Source organism: Alexandromys fortis, unplaced genomic scaffold (assembly GCF_014885135.2).
Source record: "Alexandromys fortis isolate MF-2015 unplaced genomic scaffold, M_Fortis_MF-2015_v1.1 scaffold_243, whole genome shotgun sequence".
Lineage (NCBI taxonomy): Eukaryota > Metazoa > Chordata > Mammalia > Rodentia > Cricetidae > Alexandromys > Alexandromys fortis.
In genome coordinates this window covers 148,314-167,978 of record NW_026068121.1, presented here as the reverse complement: position 1 = coordinate 167,978, position 19,665 = coordinate 148,314, and the positions used below count along the sequence as shown (strand labels likewise).

Sequence of the window (19,665 nt, the reverse complement as noted above, 5' to 3'; positions counted from 1 at the left end):
CTAATGATGCAGAATTAAGAGGGAAAAACAAATCTGTAGACCCGTATGTCAAGTAGGCAGTAAAATATGTATGATTTCGTCATCAGAGTCTGCGGCTCTACAGTAAACGGCGTGAGAAGTAAGATCACTCTGACCCCGTAGGGTTTAGTTCTCTAAATCCTGTGTTTACACTAATGGGCCTTTTCCACAGCACAGCGGTTTAAAGGGAGTGTAGATTAGTGCATGTTTTTTTTTTTTTAAACCAAACTTTCTTTTTACAAAAATGAAAATCATAGCCCGTTTTCCACAGCTGGCCTGAGATATGATTAACCCAGAAAGTGTCCGGTTTCCTTAGTCCTTTCTCAGTTTCTTAGCAAAACCTCACTAAAGCCCCAGAAAAGAGTCCTGCTGAGTGCAGGGATTGTTCCTGGAAGACTTTGCAGCCCAGCCCCTAGTTCTGCAGCAATGCCAGTCTCTGCAGGTCTGGGGCAGTTGTGTGTCTGTGCAGGATGCTAGGGCTGAGAACCATCGTGCGACCTCACTTCACAGCACTCTGACCCTAAGGGGCTTGTTTCTGTCACTCAGGCCTCAGTAGCCAATCAGGGCCTCCAGATGGACTGCCTTTCAGGGTGGGGAGGGCACTTCCGGTTCGCCATACTGTAGGTTCGGCGGACTGCAGCTGAGGCGGTTTCAGTTGCCACGTGTTATGCTGACGGGAGCCGTGAGGAGATGGGGCTGAGCTCGGAATCCGCCATGGTGAGAGCGAGGGCCGCCGTCCCCACGCGGGAGGAGCCGTGGGATCCGGTGTGGGGTCCTCCCGGGGCTGTGGGAACCGGCGGCGGACGCGGTGGGCGGAGTGATTCCCTTTGCCCCCCGAAGTCCCTGCAGGTCTCGTGGTGAAGCGGGACCTCTGAGTGATTTCGCTCTGCGGCTTGCGCCTGGCAGAGCGTGGGGTGCATGGACCTTTGTGTGGGAACGTCCTTGTCACTGTGTTGACGTCCGTTGTAATCTCCATGTTTGCTGGACTGAAGACTTTCGGGCTTAATTTGTTAAAATATCAGCGGCGGTGGTACATGCTTTGAAACTAGTACATAGGAAACACAGGTCAGCCTGGGCTATAGAGCGAGCTCCAGGGCAGCCAGGGCTGCAGAGAGACATCCTGTCTGGAAAAAAAAAAAGTTAAGTGCCAGGAGGTGGCGGCGCATGCCTTTAACCCCAGTGTTTGGGAGGCAGAGGCAGGCGGATCTCGTGAGTTCGAGGCCAGCCTGGTCTACAGTGCAAGTTCCAGGACAGGCCCCAAAACTACAGAGAAACCCTGACTCGAAAAACCAAAAACAAAAAAAGAAAAAAAATGCAACTTCCCGATGGCGTCATCTACAACAGCCACACTTAAGCACAGCAAGAGACTGATGCCTTCGTTGCTTCCAGCAGACCTGATCCAAGGTTGCCCAGGTTCTCTGAGGGAACTGGGTAGGGAGGGAAACGAGGGATCATGCCATGGCCTTGAATTGTGTAATCTCTCTCTTTCTTCCCGGTTTTTTGAGACAGGGTTTCTCTGTGTAGTTTTGGAGCCTGTCCTGGAACTCACTCTGTAGACCAGGCTGGCCTCAAACTCACAGAGATCCACCTGCCTCTGCCTCCCAGGTGCTGGGATTAAAGGTGTGCACCACCATTGCAGGGTGTGTAATCTCTTCTTCGGTGGAGTAGGGAAGGTTTTATTAAGGAAGCCTGTAATCCATCCATTACTCGTATTTGGAGTAAATAGTTTTTCCTTTTGTTTGTCTTTCTCTGTCTTCTCTTCTTCCTCTCTCTCTGTTTTCCTTAGTATCTTTGACTCTTCTTCAGAGCTCTTTTTTCATAGATTGTATTCCTGTCATGGTTTATATTTGCTCAGCATCTTCAGGTTCCTATCTTTGAATGGTTGGCCCCAATTAGTGGAAGTAATTGAGTAAAATTAGGGGGTTTGCCCTTCTGGGAGTAGATGTGTCTTGTTTGTGTATATGTGTCACTGTAGGTGGGCTTTGAGCTTTTAAAACTCAGTGCAAGGCTAGTGTTTCTTCCTGCCTGCTGCCTGCCTGTGTATCAGGATGTAACCCTCAGTCTCATGCCTGCCCACTGGGACACTTCCTTTCAAGATGAGAACGGACTGAGCCTTCATCACTATAATTGACCACCAAATTAAAAGCCTTCCCTTTAAAGCCTTGGTCATAGTGCTTCTTCGGAGCAAGAGAAGAGTCAGGAAGACAGGTTGTGTAAGATTTTGTTATACTGTCTCTCTGTATTCTGTACATGTCCTGGGAAATCAAATGAAAGATTAATGGTCTGATCTAATTATTATTTTTTTTCGGCAGTCTCGGTTACTAGACACAGTGATTTTTTTTTTTTTAAGGTTGATTATTTTATGTGTACAAGTGCTCTAGTCCAGACAAGGCCATCAGATCCCACTAAGATGATTGTGAGTCGCCATGTGGTTGCTAGGGAATGGAACTCAGGATGTCTGGAAGAGCTGCCAGTGCTCTTAGCTGCTCAGTTGTCTCTCCAGCCCCATGGGCTGATACCTTGAGAAAGAATTCAGTCTGTGGCATGGTTATCATTTCATTTCTTTATTTCTATCTTGATTCATTTTTCATTAATAAATGAAAATTAAAAATTAAAAATGAGGTGCTGAGGTTCCACGTGTTTGAAAGCTTTCTGATTCTTCTGCTGTTGTTAATGTCCAGCTTTAATCTGTGGTGTCTGACAGGATGCAGGGCTTATTTCAGTTTTCTTGTGTCTGTGGAGACTTGCTTTGTGTCTGAGTTTGTCTACAGTTATGGAGAAAGTTCCATGATGTGCTTGTTGTGAGTATTCACCAGAGAAGACTGCTGGAACATGGGTTTAAGGCAATAATAGTGGGTCTTTATTAGCTGGCCTGCAGACACACTGGCTGATCTGCCTCCCAGCATAGCCCTTAGCCTTTCCCAGGATGAGCTTTTAGGCACAGAAACCATGTTCTGGGTTGACATACTTCAGTTAACAGGAACCATTAGCCAGAAGCAGAGCTACAGACTAAATGCAAGGTTAGTACATGTAGAGACTTGCTGTAAATATGCACTTTGGTGGTGTGCACTTTGTTTTGTTTTGGCTGGTGTTAGGTTCTATGTGCTGAGTTTTACAGCCCGAGTGGCACTTCCATCTTGGAGTCAGGTGTGCTTAGGTCGGCGGCCTACTAAGGACTTGGGCCTGTTATATTTCCCACTGGGCTGAGTTAGTGAATCAAATCATGGACTCATCCTGCTTTAGTTAGGATGCAGGGACCCACCATTAATCCAATCAGAACGAGGATTAAAGACCCAGTCACTGCCGATAGCAGAGTAGTTAGCCAGTGGGACAAGGAAGAGACTGGTATTGATGATTCCCCCAACCTTTGCAGTATTTTATTTTAAATTACTTCTGATCAATTAGTATAGGACCAGCAGGCCCCCGCCCCCCCCGAAAACCATACATAGTTTCCTTTATCTCATGACAATTAAGTCTAAGCCTTTTCAGTTTTGTAGTAATCTTAACTGTTGTTTTAATTCAGAAATAGAAACTTTCAATACCATCAGGTCCTGTGTAGCGAGCTGCGTGGTGTCACACCTGATGGAGATGTATAATCAACTCCTGAGATGGCTAAGGCCTGACCTATGCCTGATCAAGCAATGATTATCAGCTGCTTGTATATGCGTGGGCCTATGGGCAATGCCCACCTGGCATTCTGGGATTGGCAGCCCATGCCTACTTAAGGGCTGGGAAAGGTTTGCCCGGAGAGAGGAAGGAAAGAGAGAGAGAGAGGGGAAGAGAGAGAGAAAGTGAATAAAGTCCTGGAATAAAGTGCAGTGAGAAGAGCTCCGGTGTCGCAGTGTCACGTGTCATCCTCGCTGGCCGAGGTGGGGCGCGACAGTCCTGATCAACCTGTTTGTTTAGTATGGAAATCATAAGAAGAGGCACATTTGGTAAAACCATTGCTACGTGCCGCCCAAGTAGTTCTAATCAATCCTATTGTTGTTATCCTGATGCATTAACACATAAAGCAGTACATTGATTTGGGCTGACTCCAGTCACAGTGAGTTTTGTCTGTCAATGGGCTGACAGTCTGGTTAGTTCCTATCCATATGTAACATGACAGGGGCCAGGTGTCTAAACAAAGCCGGCAGTTCTGGCCTATGGCTGGGAATGATTAAGTCTATCTCAGGGTTCCTTCCTGTGGCCTACAGTCTGATTCTGCAAGTGTTTCCTGTTTCCCACAGGCCCAAATCTTTTTAATGAATATTTCCAGGAAGCCTCAGTTTCACAAATCCAATTTTTGTAATGGAAACTCCCTTATTTCTGGCAAGCAGGGGTGCAGTCACAGGGCATGCATAGAACTGTAAGCTCTATTTCTGTCTGAAAAGATAAACCCCCATATCTTTCCTCTCTCTAATCCAACCCGACATTTGAAGTGGGCATCAGTGAGCAGAGGCAGAATGAAAATGGGCTGCTGGTCTGTAGTACAGTAGGTAATACCTGTCAGGGGTCACAGAGATGCAGCAGGTGGTAACTGGTGTTTAACAGGCCGACCCACCACACGAGTGACTCTCTGATAGGGAGCCCCACCTTGCAAGGCCGTGGAGTCACTGGGTGGAAACCAGCTGCTCCTGTGTAATTTCTCTCATGAGTCACTTCATTTCTTCCCTAAGAATATCCGTGGGTGCGTTCCCACTGCTTGTATGTGTATCTCATGAAAATATTCCATCTGTTGGGCACATGTATCTGTGAGTGGTCAAAAAGATGACTTTTCAGTTGACTGTATAATTTTGATATGTAGTGTTGTCTGAGGTTTTCTGTCCTGCCTGGTTCCTGCAGTCGTTAAGTCCTTAAAGAAATCACACAGAGGTCTACATTAGTTATAAACTGATTGGCCTAGTAGCTCAGACTTCTTCTTTACTAATTTTTTAAACATATATTAGCCCATTATTCATGTTGATCTTAGTCACATGGCTTGGTACTTTATTGGGCGAGGCAGTCACATCTTGCTGCTTCTGTAGCTGGGTCACGACTGTAGACTAGGACTTCCTTCTTCCCAGAATTCTCCTGTTCTCATTGACCCACCTCTACTTCCTGTCTTGTCCCGCTTATACTTCTGCCTGGCTACTGGCCAGTCAGTGTTTATTTAAAATATAATTGTCCCACACCAATGTAGTGTATGTCCTGAAACATGCTTCATAACTGGATCTATTTATTCCACAAGGACTAGATACTTAAAAACCTGCTTTTTTTTTTTTTTTTTTTTGCTCGGACTAGCTGCACTCAAGGAGCTCATGTTCAACTCAGAGCAAGTTCAAACTGGACTTTTTGGAAATAGATCATAAGCTTAAAACTTACAGCTTGCAGAAGGTCCGGGTCGCAGATAAATAGCCAGGTTGCTGTGCGGAGCACCCTAGGAAGTGCATGCCGTGTTTTTCACTTACCAGGCTATTACCAGTGGATCTGTATCTCAAAGTTGTCTTTGGGCAAATGTGACTTCTGCTTTCTTTATCTGGCTGTTGTAATTTCGTTTTGTGTGCCAGCTCTCTTCATTGCTTTAGGAGTGGAGAGAATCACCTTTTAGGGTCCTTTTCAGCTTACTTCCAGTGTTATTTGCTTCCTTGCTTGACCCAGACAGTATCATTCATCTTGTACAAGGAGAAACGGGTGCTAGACTCAGGTCAGCTGGGTCTCTAGGATAGCCCAATGGATGGTCATTATGGAGGACTGGAGTTGCCTGTAGTGACTTGAGGGTTAGACTGTTCTGCCAACTGTACATCTCTGAGCCTGGGAAGCAGTGGGGGAGTAGTAAACATAAACTCATAGAGGGTAAATATCTCATGTGTTGTGCAGCTGGCAGAATCAAAGCAAAGGAAAGAGGTCTCTCCATTCTTTGGTAGACTCTTTTTAAGGGTTTTGTTAAAGGTTTATTTTATTTTATTTTATTTTATTTGTTCTGTTTATTCTTCTTACCTCAGCAGAACTCTGAGGTTTGTAAGTACAATGAGATTTTCAATTTCTATGTAAAGCTTTGACTATTAATTGAGAGATTTTTGGCTAAGAAAGCTAGGCCATTGTTGGACTCCATTGCTGGAGAGGGGGTTCCCAAATCTTGGGACCAGTTCCTGGAGAAGCCTTTTAAGTTACTATTTGAGTTGTTTTAGACAGTTTTACCAACTAGAAAGCGGTATCTATAAAAACTTGCAAGTACAGTTATCCTCCCTCAGTAACACAGATCTTTGTGCAGTTTCTTTCCCCAGAGTTCTTGGGGGTCTTGCTTTGTCATTTGGACACTTTCCTGTGTAAGGGCTGTCTGTTTTGGATTCACTTGAGTCAAAGCCTGATATCTGGCTGAGACACGGCTTGCTAGGCTGTCCAGTCTATGGTCTACACATACTAAACCCTGGTCTGAACAACTCAGAAAGCTTGTGAGCCCCAGATGAGTAGCCTGGTGAAGGTTAGTTACCAACAGTCCTGTCACTTGTTTCTGGGAGGGTGACCCTTCCCTCTGGTGTCTGTTGCAAGGAGGGGGCCCGCTTGTTTGCCTCAGCTGCCCGGCTATCTTAGCCCCGAAATAACCACATAGAGATTGTATTAATTAAATCACTGTTTGGTCCATTAGCTCTAACCTCTTATTGGCTAACTCTTACATCTTAGTTTAACCCATTTCTATTAATCTGTGTATTGCCCTGTGGCAGTGGCTTACTGGGAAAGATTGGGCAAGTCTGTATCTGGCGGCTCCATGTGTCTCCTACTCCGTCTTTCTTCCTCCCAGCATTCAGTTCTGTCTTCCCTGCCTACTTAAGTTCTGCCCTATCAACTAGGCCAAGGCAGTTTCTTTATTCATTAACCAATGAAAGCAACACATGGACAGAAGGACCTCCTACACCAGGTATCCTCCATCATCCTGTGGATTTGAACTTTTTTTTTTTTTAAACCATAATATCTTAGGCAGTAAGGGGTCATGGTATGTTATTAGATATTCAATTTACACCCTTCACCCCACTTCCAAAATACCAACAGGCCCCACTGGTTTGGAGAGCCGGGTCAGGAGCCCAGCAGTGGAGGACAACTGTTTGTAGGGGAAGCCCAATAGCCTGTAGGAGGGCCAAGATTTTAAATCCTTTTCCCAGTGCTGTGCAGCCCTCTTTCCAGACAGTATGAGTGTAGTGACTGTCCATGTGGATGGTGGAGGTGGGCTTTCCTTTTCCTCATCCGAGAGCCTAGTTCAGATGGATCAGTGCTGCTCTCTGGGCTGAGGTTCCTGGTGTGCGTCCTTATTTTTCAGTCAGTGGAACTGCTACGGCTCCCATGTACCTGGTTTCATCTTTATTCTTGACAGTGTTGGATGAACACCTGTGTCATCACAAGAGGGCAGCCTCAGGCATGCTGTGGTGTGCTGTGAGGATAACATCTTGATCCAGAATTTTCTGTTGTTTTCTCTCATTAATCAAGCACTAGCTGCCAATGTGCTTAGACAGATGGGCCAACCTCTGGCTACAGGGTCCAGTCATTTTGACAAGGACTTCACAGGACATTTCCATTCCCAAAATTTGGATTAAAACCCCCTTTGTGTTGTGGACAAACAGATGTAAAGGCTTTGAGACATCTGGAAATTCTATGGCTGGAGTGGAAATCACTGCTGTTTTTAAAGCCATACATGGCTTTTGTTGAGTCTCAGTCCATATTAGGTGCTCAGGGCCTCTTTGTGCTGGTGTATAGAGGCCTTGCCATTTCCAGAAACTCTGGTGTCCAGAAACAGCATTATTCTGCTGCACCTTTCTTAGTCTTTGGAGTTGGGATCTGAAGGATGGCATTAATCCTCTGGGACAGGCTCCCCTCCGCTGGTAGCCAGATAGGCAGCTTCTACAAAGTTGGGCTTTCTTAGCTAACATTTTGTAGGCAAAGGTCTATAAACTCTCAGGAGTCCCTCTGTGGTCTTTATAATCTGTTTTCCCAGGAAATCTGTAGGAGGGAAGTCACTCTGCTTTTAGTGTCTTTAACTCCAAGGGCAACCTGGTCCAGGTTAGTTGCCGACTATAACCTCCCATTGGATCTGTCCAATTACAAACAAAGATGGTTGACACATCACTGCCAATGGGAGGATGACGAGTGCTTCTTCCAGGTCCAAGCCAGTACACATGCTTCTCTGGAAGACACAGACTCACGAAAATTAGTGGTACCAGGTTTCCTCATAGGCAGGAGCCACATGCTCCAGTGTGACTGACAGACCAGGATGCTTGCCTCATCAACCAGGCAATATGAACTTTATTTACCTGTTTTGTTTCCAGGGTATTGATATTATTTATCTTTTGATTGGAGGCCTAACTTCCAGCTAAGGAGATATTCTTCTGACAGAGGGTAGGATACCAAAATTTTTGCTGGGTATCTCTAAGTCTAACCTTGTCTCATTACCAGAGAAGGTGAAGGTGGCTGTCAGTTTGTGCAGAAGTTCTTGTCCCGATCAGTTTGTTGTTGAGCACCCTTTGTACTATTCCCAGCACCTGGAGCCTTCTTTTTCCTTGAAACTTTTTAAACTTGTATAACATTTTTCTAATACCTGGGGTGACTGGGTAAAAAAGGAATTTTTTTTTGTTGTTGTTTTTTTTTGAGACATTTTTTCTCTAGTTTTTGGAGCCTGTCCTGGAACTAGCTCTTGTAGACCAGGCTGGCCTCGAACTCACAGAGATCCATCTGCTTCTGCCTCCCGAGTGCTGGGATTAAAGGCATGCACCACATCCACCTGGTCTTAAAAAAAGGAAATCTTTTTACCCACTGTCTTTATTCTTTCTAAAAAGTACTTAGTGAAATTCCTTAAATGTTCTTGGTCAGTGTTGGAGGGAAGGGAAGAAGGGAATATCTGTTCCCTTGCCTAGCCCAGGGGTAGTGTTTTTACTTTTTTTCCAAAGTGGGTTTTAGAGATCACCAGTTGAAAAAGAGACACAAATTATGAAAGAAAGTAGTGGAACTTTATCTTTTCCTTTTGGTTCAGTCCAGAGGGAGTGTTCTCCTTCCCTGGAACTACTTAGAGCAGACATAAAATGGAGGGAATGCTCACCTGGGGGAACTGTTCTTCCCCACCCTGTGTGCACTGTTCTTAGATGACTGTGAGGTTCAGGCCCATCACCTTTCCCATCCTCATAAGGACCAACCCTGTACGAGAGCAAGAGTCAAGTAATAGTACAAGTAAGTGCTGCTCTTGGAGTGGGATAGGTGGAGGGTCCCCCCCCCCCCCATCTTCATGTGACCTGGCAGAGCCAGATGATTCAGGTCTCCCAACAGGAGGATCACAGGTCTTTCCTGGGTGGAGGAGGGTTTCACACCAGAGAAAGCCACGAATCAATGCAGGGAAACTAAACTGATAGAAACACATAGAAAGACATGTAGAGATGTACAGAGAGAGACTTACAATAAACACAAGTAGGGTAGCCATCATATAGTCATACAAATGAACAGAGACATCCAGTGACATCATATGGTTCCCAGACAGTGGGTCAGCCATCACATCTGACCTCTGCTGTGTGTCTAAACGGAAGGCACCTCAGCAAGACAACCTCTGAAGGTGACAGAACAGGTGACTTTCTAATTTGTTTCCCTTTGGATTGGAGGTGTCAAGACCCCTCTGACGCACTAGGCAGGAATAGATCAAAGGTTGTGTTGGGTTTGGAATAGGAGTGACCCCTGTAGACTCACGTGTTTGAACGCTTGTCCTTTGGGGAGTGGCACTGTTAAGAGGTGTGGTCTTGGAATATATGTGGCCTTGTTGGAGGAAGCGTGTCCTATGGGGGTGGGCTTTAAGGTCTCAAATACTCAAACTAGGCCTAGTGTGCCTCAGGCTCCCTCTGCTTCCTGCTGATCAAGGTGTAGAGCTCTCAGCTTCTTCTCCAGCACGACATTTGCCTGCATGCTGCCATGCTTCTCCCCATGATGATAATGGACTAAGCCGTTATCATTAGAATTTACAATTAAATGTCTTCCTTTACAACAATTGCTGTGGTCATGATATCTCTTCCCAGCAGTAAAACCCTAACTAATAGAGACATTTGTACTGGGGACTGGGCTGTTGCTGAGATTGGCCTGACCATGTTTTTGTTTGGAGGAATTTGGACTTTAGGACTGTTTTAGGAAAGCAATGGAACGCTCTAAGAGGCGCTTGATGGCCCCTCATAGTGAGAGCATGGAAGACGGTGGTGCTGAGGTGGGATTTGCACTGTGGGGGCCTGGTTCAGAGGTTTCAGAGAAGAATATTAGTATATTGCCTAGAAACTGTTCTTGTTACATTTTGGTGAAGAATGTGGCTGCCTTTTCCCCCTTGTCGGAATAGTCTGCCTGAGGCTAAAGTGAAGAGTTTAGGATCGGTTCCTTTGGCAGAGGAAATGTCAAACAGCCTAGAATTGACTCTGTTTTGTGATTCTTAGTCTTCAGTCTCATGTAGATTTATAATGAAAAGGAGCAAGCTGAACAAGGAAAAATAAAAATGTACAATTTGCGGAGAAAAGTGGCACCGTGAAGCAGAATGGAACTAAATTCTTTGTTCAAAGAAGTAAACAGATTAAGAAATGGAATAAATTGAGCCCAGGCCATGATCACAGCCAGCTAAGCTTCTAATTTGTGTAGAGAAATTAAAGAACAGTTTAGGTCCAGGTGTGGTGGTGCATACCTTTAATCTCAGTACTGAGAAGGAAGAGGTTGGCTCATCAAGGCCAGGACAGTCTACAGAGTGAGTTTCAGGACAGCCGAGCTTCAGCAGTGTAGGAAACCACTGAAAACAAAGCTGGTGAAGATGTAACTGAACGAGGGGTCCGTGTTTCAGCATCAGCAAGCAGCAGAGCTTAGCAGCTTCAGCCATGTGGTTCTGGCTTTGGAGTAAAAAACAGAAGAAAGGGTGTATGGAATTCCCTCCATTTCTAAGGAATGCGCTGTGGCCAGGCCTGTGTAGGGGTGCTTTGGCCAGCTGTTTCTTTACTGAGCCCCTCTTCTCCCTTTTGGAATGGTAGCATATATGCCGTACCATATGGTGTTGGGAGTGAATATGTGATGTGCTTTCTGATTCTGGTTTTCAAGGGATTACAGTTAAAAGAAAAATGAGTCTCGAAAGGGACTTTGAACTTTTAAACCAGTTTGAAACTGTTACAGACTTTAAGGACTTTTGAAGTTGGACCGAATGTGTTTCTACATTATGATATGGCTACAAGCCTGTGGGGGCCAGAGAGTAGAATGTGGTGGTTTGAATTGGAATGGCCCCGTAGGCTACTGTGTTTGAATGCTTGGCCCATAGGCACTGGCACTAGTAGGAGGTGTGGCCTTGTGGCCTTTGGAGGAGTGAGTCCCTGTGGATGCGGTTGGCCTTGTGGCTGAAAGACCGCCGTGCCCATGTACTATGTTAAACTCTGCTGAAATTTAGCTGGGCTCCCCTGGCTCAGCAGATGCTAAAACTGCATATCTATGGGTTGCAGACTCACTGACTAGGCTAAGGAGAGGGATCCTCCACCCCCCAAGGCATTCTATCTAAACTGTCAACTTGCTGCAGAGTGCTCTATCTAGCTTTGTGGGTTTTCGGGACTACTCCACCCCCCAAGACATTCTATCTAAACTGTCAACCTGCTACAGGGTGTTTTATCTGGCTTTATGGTTTTTCGGGGAAATTCAAGAACAGACATGGGGCCATTCCCAGGGTGAGCTAAGCCCGCCAATTTTAGAACCAATGAAATGCTTGTTGCTATGCAGCCTCTTATGTAACTTCTAAATCCCTATAAATACATGATGTACCCTTACCCCGGCATGCTCAGTAACTTGGTTGCTGTAGCATCCACAGGTGCCTGTGTATCCAATAAACTGCCTCGTGCTTTAGCATCCAGTGGATTGGTTCTGGTTCTTGGGTGGAGGACTCCTCAATAGACACCTCTCTCCCAGGGTCTTTCATGGCCTTTGAAGGAGTGAGTCCCTGTGGATGTGGTCCTTCAGATCCTGTGTCTCAGTGTCCAGCTGCTGCTTACAATTCAGGATGTGTAAATTTCTGCTCCTTCTCTAGCACCGTGTCTGCCTGCGCACGCCATGCTTCTTGCTGTGACAAGAATGGACTAAACTTCTGAGCTGTACAGCAGTCTCAATTAAGTGTTTTCCTTTAGAAGAGTTGACATGGTCATGGTGTCTGTCACAACCATGAAATCCCAACAGAGATGGCTGTGGGCCTGGACTGCTCTGTGTGTGCACCCTGTATCGTCTCCTGACTACTGCACTCCTCTTCCCTCTGAGGGCCTCTAGAGCCCTTGTGTCCTATGGTCTGGTCTCTGGGAACTCAGTGGGATTTCCAGAAATGTGAGTATTCGCCAAGGAAGACTGCATAGGCATGGGTTTAAGTCGATGGAATGTCTTTATTAGCCAACCTGCGGACTACACTGAGTGTTCAGGGTCCCAGTGTAGTCCCAGGCCTCTTTTAGGATGAGCTTTTAGGCACAAAAACCATGATTTGGGTTGACATACTTCAGTTTTAACAAGAACAGTTAGCCTGAAGCGGAACTACAGGAGGTAAAAAGCAAGGTTAGTACTTTAGAGACTTTCCTATAACTATGGATTTGATGGATCAGGCTTTGGTTTTAGTTTTTGTCATGAGTTGCTGTTCATTTGCTGAGTTTTACATCCTGAATGGTACGTCCATCATGGGGTCAGTTGTGTTAAAGTCTGGGGTGTTGTTACAGTGCTGATATGAAGGTGTATTTTTTGGTGTTTGGGTGAAATGTTTAAATATCCCATAGTTCTTGTGTGGATACATCCTTGTCACCATGCAGGATGTGCACGCTACTTCACAGAGCCCTGGTTTCTGTAGTGTCTTCTAGAAGTTCTGCACTTGGCACTGAACATTCAGGTGTAGGATCCGTCTGCAGTTAGTGCTGTGCAGGGTGTAGAGTCTGTGTCATGAACACATCTGCGTGGAGAGGCCAGGGTGGTCCAGTCACGTGTGTCAGTAAGGCCATCCAGACTTACTGGGTTTCCTGGCCGCATGTGTCAAAATTGACTCTATATTAATTACATTTTTATTTCTAAGTTTGCTCTCATGTTCTGTTGATCTCTTTATATTTTCCCAGACAGCAGTCTTTGTTGTTGTTTTTGTTATTATTATTATTATTATTATTATTTTGAGCAGAGTTTCTCTGTGTAGCCCTGGCTGTCCTGGAGCTCCATCTGTAGACCAGGCTGTCCTGGAACTCACAGAGACCCATCTTCTGCCTCCCCAGTGCTGGAATCAGATTATGCGGCACCACCCCTCAGTGACAGTACAGTCTTTATTGCAGTTTGAAATCAGATGATGCCACTGCATTTACTGTTTATTCAGTCATGTGTTGATCATTTTTTCACTTATGATGGCTTCTTGTAATCCGATTTCTGTTGCTGATAGCCTAAATTTTTTTTGTCCCAGAGACAAGGTTTCTTTGTGTAACAGGCCTGGCTGTCATAGAACTCACTTGGTAGATCAGGCTTGCCTCAAACTCACAGAGATTCCCTGCCCGTGTCTCTGGAGTGCTGGGTTTAAAGACATGTTCTTTCTATTCAGGGTTCGCCCAGCTTCCTGCTAAGGCAAGCCCATCCTGCATCAGGCCAAGTCCCAGTGGAATTTCTTCTTCTCAAAGGTTGAATGCTCAGTTACACCCCTTCCTATAAGAAGAACCTTTGTGATAGTAACATGAATATAGGAGGAGATGGTACCTATGGCATAGGTATGTTGGCGACACATAGCTAAAGAACAGAAGAAAGATTTCATGACATTGAGCAGAGACAGTCTAGTCCATCCGTCTGTCTCGTCACATAGATTGTATTGTGGATGCTGTGCACTTGTCCAGGTTTCCCCCTTTTCCTCAGTCCCCAAACATAAGATGTTGCTTGACCTCATTTTATCCCAATTGAGTATGGTCTGGGTTGTGATCAGAAAGATTTCTGACTCTCCATATTGGTGGGAATTTTAGACTTTTGCATTTCAACTTAATAAAATAGATCAAATTTAAAACCTTAGCAGCCTTGTGAGGCCCTTCTACAGTTAGAGATGCAGCTTCCAGATGACATCATCAGCAATAGTCACACTTGAGCACACCAAAATGTTTGTTAAGTCCATTTGGTTAATATCTGTTAGTTCCAGTATTTCTCTGTTTAGTTTTTGTCTGGATGACCTTTCCATGGGTGAGAGTGGGGTATTGATGTCTCCCACTATCAGTGTGTGAGGGACAATATTCAATTAAAGCTATAGTAGTGTTCCTTTTACACACAAGAGAATAGATGGTAGAAATAGAAACATCATCATGCTGGATTTTTCCTTTGATTATACAGTGTCCGTCCCCATCTCATTTGATTCATTTTGGTGTGGAGAGCCTCACATGCATTTTACATGTTTATGGGCGTACTGGATGCGCAGTGAGACCACATTAGTTATTTATTTTTCCAGTGGACTTCACACATGATAGGCAAATAGTCTGCCACTGCATCAGCTTTTATACAGAATCTCCTTCAGCCAGACATGGTGCCCCACATCTGTAATCCCAACACTTGAAAAGCTGAAGCAGGAGGCTCGAAATAGCTTTCTTTAGTCTTGACCAGAGCATAAAATGAAATCTGGCTCTAAAACACAAAACAATTTCTCTGTTATAAGACCAAGATCTCACTTAGGCATATTCTTTGCAAATTCTGTTCTGTCATTGAGAAACAAAACACAAAATTTTCCTAAGCCAATAGGAGGAGGCCAGGTGGCGATGCCTGTTACATGACTCAACATTCCACTGGCTAGGGTTAAAAGATTTTAAAACTCATCTGTCACTTTCACTTTATTTGTGTTCTTTAAGAAGTTGCCATATATCCCAGCACGATACCTTGATTTAATCAGTACATTTAAGTAGCTGAGCATGAGGGCTCACACCTGTCATCATAGTATTTTAGAGACAGGTGCAGGAAGTTCAAGACTAACCTCGTCCAAATAGTGAGTTATAGGTCAGTCAGAGCTATAAAGAGATCCTGTGTCAAAAAACCCCCCCAAAAGCAGAAATGTGTTTAAATATAGGAGTGAGGCCATCTGTGAGTTAGAATTTGACCAAACAGTGCTGCTGAGGTGGCTCCATTGAAACGAGCTCTGTATGCAAGCCTGACCACAGTTTGATCCTAAGAACCCTTGGTGAAAGGAGAAACTGACTTCAAACTCTCACTATGGCACTTTTTATGGCTAATCGAATTAGTTTCTTGTCAAGCATTTGCTCTTGTGCTAAGCTTTGCCCACATCATAACCTTTGAACTTTGGTAGAGGGCGTCATTCTTCAGACCAAGAATGCATGCAGACATGAAATTGATAGGGATCTCCTGAATCATTGAGTTGCAGGTGTGTAACATCACCTTCCCTTTGTGTGTTTTTTACATTTTTAAAATTTTCAAATATGTGATTGTTGACTTGAGTTTTCTGTCCTGCCTGATTCCTGCAGTTGTTAAGTCCCAAAGAAATCACATGGAGGTCTACATTAGTTATAAACTGATTGGCCTATTAGCTCAATTATTAACTCTTTTAACTATATTAGCCCAATATTCCTGTCTGTGTTAGCCACGTGGCTTGGTACCTTATTTGGCGGGGCAGCCACATCTTGCTTCTTCTGTGGCTGGGACAGGACAGGACTAGGACTTCCTACTTCCCAGAATTCTTCCTATTCTCTTGATCCACCTCTCCTTCCTGTCTGGTTGTCCTGCCTATATTTCCTGCCTGGCTACTGACCAATCAGCATTTACTTAAAATATAATTGACAGAATACAGACCATTGTCCCACACCATGTGACTCTTTTGCCTGTACACATGGCTGTGTGCTACTAGTCTGACCAGTGTTTACTGAACTTAGAAGAGAACTTTGGATTCTCTTGACCAGGAGTTAGGAATGGTTGTGAGCCTCCAAGTAAGTGGTGGGGTTTGATCCAGGTCATCTTCAGTAGCAGCAGGTGATCATATTTGTTGACCCATCTTTATATGCTCTGTCTCTTTAGGTGGGTTTTTTTTTATTGTTTTAGGATCAGCATTTATTTTACTAATGTTTTTGATTAATTTCACCTGTCAGTAACTTATTAAAATGTCTTCCTTTCTAGGAGTTATTAACCTTACATTTTAAACAGGATTACTCCAAATTTATGATGGACAGGTACAGAATTGTAGTGATTGTTCCAATTCTATGGAAGAATTTCAAGTGAGCCCCTGAGTACTATTTTTTATTTATTTGAGATAGGGTCTCACTATGTACTTTTGGCTGTCCTGGTAATCTCTACGTAATCAAATAGACTTGGAAATCACAGAGTTTTACTGTCTGCCTCCTGACGTTCTGGCTTATGTGTGCACCACCATGCCTGTATTTTCTATTCTTTTTGAAGTCAATAATTTTAAAATTTTGCTGATGTATACTAAATAATGTTACTCTGTTGGCAAGTCTTTCTGTATGTATTACTAGGCATTTCTCCTGCAATGCCATATTCTGTTCTATTTCTGTGACCACATCATCCTTCTTTTCTGTTTCCTTCTATAATGAGTTGGTCATTGCTTTTGAAATTCTATGACCCACGCCATAGACTGTATTAAGCACAAAGCATTATGTAAATATATTCTCAATGTAGTATGAATTTACAACGCAGTCTCACCATTTCTATTACGTCCTTATATGGGATATTTCAGGACGCAGTGACCTATGAGGATGTGCATGTGAATTTCACGCACGAAGAGTGGGCTTTGCTGGATCCTTCCCAGAAGAGTCTCTACAAAGATGTGATGCTGGAAACCTACTGGAACCTCACTGCTGTAGGTAGGAATGTGAGCTTTCTGTTACTTTTCAACTTAAGGGGCCAGGCCTCTTTTGGGGATTTGTGCTCTTCTGTGATTTTTGACTGTGGAAGAGGAAGAATCTAGCGAATAAATTAGGGATTGTTCTAAAGTTCATGGAAGATAGACATTTAAATTGTTCCTAATTTCCAGCAATATATCATACATTTTCTGGTGCTCTGTTTTAGGGTACAAATGGGAGGATGAGAATATTGAAGAACATTGTCAAAGTTCTAGAAGACATAGAAGGTAATTTTCCTGTGCAGCTGATACATGTGTACTTCTGAAGAAATGTTAATGAACCCTGAACTTTTAATGAAAAGCAACAGTGTAAATAAGCTCAACTTTGTGGTGATTATTAAATTCTCACAACACTGTACTGCAATGTCAGGGACCCGATCATTGTTTGCAAAGCATTCCTTTAAGAAACAAGACAAGGAAACAATACCATATTAGATGTCACAGTTTCAGTCATAGCCATATGAGAGGCATGCTGTTCCACTGTTCGTCCACATAGCTTCATACCAAGCAAATATTGTAAAAGAAATACACATTGATAAGGGGTTTATGACCAAGACCTTTTATAAGCAAACTATTAATACTAGTGTTCCTCAAATACTTGTAGTGAGGGACTTACCATAGTTTATTGAATGGAGCAGTTTATGAGAGTCAAGGACCATGTTATCATGAGAAGCCCTAATCCCTACATCACATCTGTAGGCATAAAAAGTTAGGCCATGTGGATGCAATGTTAAAACCTTTTGTTTGTTATTCTTCCTTTAATAGGCACACTATCTTCAAAGACACAAAAATATCCAATACTCAAGAGAATCTTTATGAATGTAAACAACATGATAAAACATTTGGATCTGATTCGTCTTTAAAAGTACATGAAAGGACTCATTTGAAAGTAAAAAACTATGAATATAATCAAAGTGTTAAAGACTTTCCATGTCACAATCTCAATCAAGTATGTACAGCTCATACTAGAGAGAAAACACATGGATTTCATCAATGTGATACACTCATTGCTTATATCAGTTATCTTCTAATACGTGAAAGAAGTCCTACTGGAGAGAAACCTCATAAATGTAACCAGTGTGGTAAAACCTTTGCATGTAAAAATGTTCTTCACAGGCATGAAAGCAGTCATATTGGAGAAAAACCCTATGGATGTGATCACTGTGGCAAAGCCTTTCCATATAAAAGTCATCTCCAAATGCATGAAAGAATTCATACTGGAGAGAAACCCTATGAATGTAATCAATGTGGTAAAACCTTTTCATCTAAAAGTCATCTTAAATCACATGAAAGAACTCATACTGGAGAGAAACCCTATGAATGTCATCATTGTGGGAAAACCTTTGCCTATAAAAGTAATCTTCAAACACATGAAAGAAGTCATACTGGGGAGAGACCCTATGGATGTAATCACTGTGGTAAAGCCTTTTCATCTAAAAGTCGTCTTAAATCGCATGAAAGAATTCATACCGGAGAGAAACCCTATGAATGCAGACAGTGTGGTAAAGTCTTTGCATATAACAGTCTACTTCACCGGCATGAAAACAGTCATACTGGAGAGAAACCCTATAGATGTCATCTCTGTGGTAAAGCCTTTTCATCTAAAAGTCACCTTAAATCACATGAAATAATTCATACCGGAGAGAAACCCTATGAGTGTAATCAGTGTGGGAAAGCCTTTGCCCATAAACGTAATCTTCAAACACATGAAAGAACTCATACTGGAGAAAGACTCTATTAAAAGTAATCACTGTGGTAAAGTCTTTGCTGATAAAAATCATCTTCAAATACATGAAAGAAGTCATATTGGAGAGAAAACTTACGGATATAGTTAATGTGGTAAAGTTCTTGGACATATCGTATTCCAAAAATATGGGAATATGGGATAATTTGAATAATAAAACCTATTTGCAAATATTTATGCTGTCATCCTTTATGTTTGGATTGTGTTACTTTATTCTGGGGGCTTAATATTTGTTCTTTACATTTTTTCAGATACGCCAATGAGTGCCAGGGAATTTTATCAGTGAGTAAATGCAGTCACTGCTAAGATTGATGACCAGAATTCATCCTCTGGGAGATCTACATTTTTCATATAAGTTTCTTTTCTGATTACTACATACACACATCATACACATACATAAATATTTTTGAAACCAAAATCAGGGCCTATGAGTTCACTCACCAGTTTAGGGCACTTAGTTCCAAATTAATTGCCTTGGTTTCATCTCTAGTACTCATATAGGGGAACTACAGAATAGACAACTAGACAAGTGTACATTGTCCTCAGACTGGCACACGGACACAATGACACTGCTGTTTACACATGGTATTTTTTTTTCCATTTTTGGAGACAGTTAAGCGATATAGCCCTACTAGTCCTGAACTCATTCTGTAGATTAGGCTGACCTCAATCTCAGAGATAGCCACCTGCCTCTGCTTCCCAAGTTCAAGAGTTCAAGTTGTATGCTACCACCACTGAGCCAGAGTTAAAACATTTTTAAAGCAGTTATCAGTTGAAATTAATTCACTGACAAATTCCTAGAACCATTAAATTGATGCTTCTTTAAATCTTTTATTATACTTGCATTGCCAGATTCAAAGATCATTTAAAGAACATCTCACCTGGATGTAGTGCTATAATTTTATAATCCCAGCACATACAGACTGAGGAAGGTGTGTGGAGCCCGGGTGGGTTGGGGACAGAGAGAGGGTCCAGAGTGTTGAGATGCTGCTGTGGGCACAGAGAGATTGGGTGTGGTGTCAGGCTGGGGGAAGGTTGGAGACTTGGATGGGGCTTGAGGTTTGGGGAACTTAGG

General features: G+C 43.3%; 1 protein-coding gene across 2 annotated transcripts; it reads left to right on the top strand.

The window, feature by feature from the left end:
- Window positions 1-614: 614 nt before the first annotated feature.
- LOC126490336 (zinc finger protein 431-like) lies at window positions 615-18,763 on the top strand. Of its 2 annotated transcripts, XM_050125198.1 has the most exons (4): window positions 615-735; window positions 16,682-16,808; window positions 17,014-17,074; window positions 17,612-18,763. In XM_050125198.1, the coding sequence occupies exons 1-4, from the start codon at window positions 709-711 to the stop codon at window positions 18,585-18,587; spliced, it is 1,191 nt and encodes a 396-aa protein (XP_049981155.1). In that variant the 5' UTR covers window positions 615-708; the 3' UTR covers window positions 18,588-18,763. The 2 variants fall into 2 exon arrangements, with proteins under 2 accessions (XP_049981155.1, XP_049981156.1); XM_050125199.1 differs by lacking the exon at window positions 17,612-18,763 and having other exon boundaries at window positions 17,014-17,078.
- Window positions 18,764-19,665: the final 902 nt, after the last annotated feature.

Bases quoted from the DNA above. Each gene is read 5' to 3' on its own strand.
- LOC126490336 (XM_050125198.1), top strand. From the start codon at position 709: ATGGGGCTGAGCTCGGAATCCGCCATG. The intron at 736-16,681 runs GTGAGAGCGAGG...GGGATATTTCAG, and splicing joins TGAGCTCGGAATCCGCCATG to GACGCAGTGACCTATGAGGA. The intron at 16,809-17,013 runs GTAGGAATGTGA...GCTCTGTTTTAG, and splicing joins CTGGAACCTCACTGCTGTAG to GGTACAAATGGGAGGATGAG.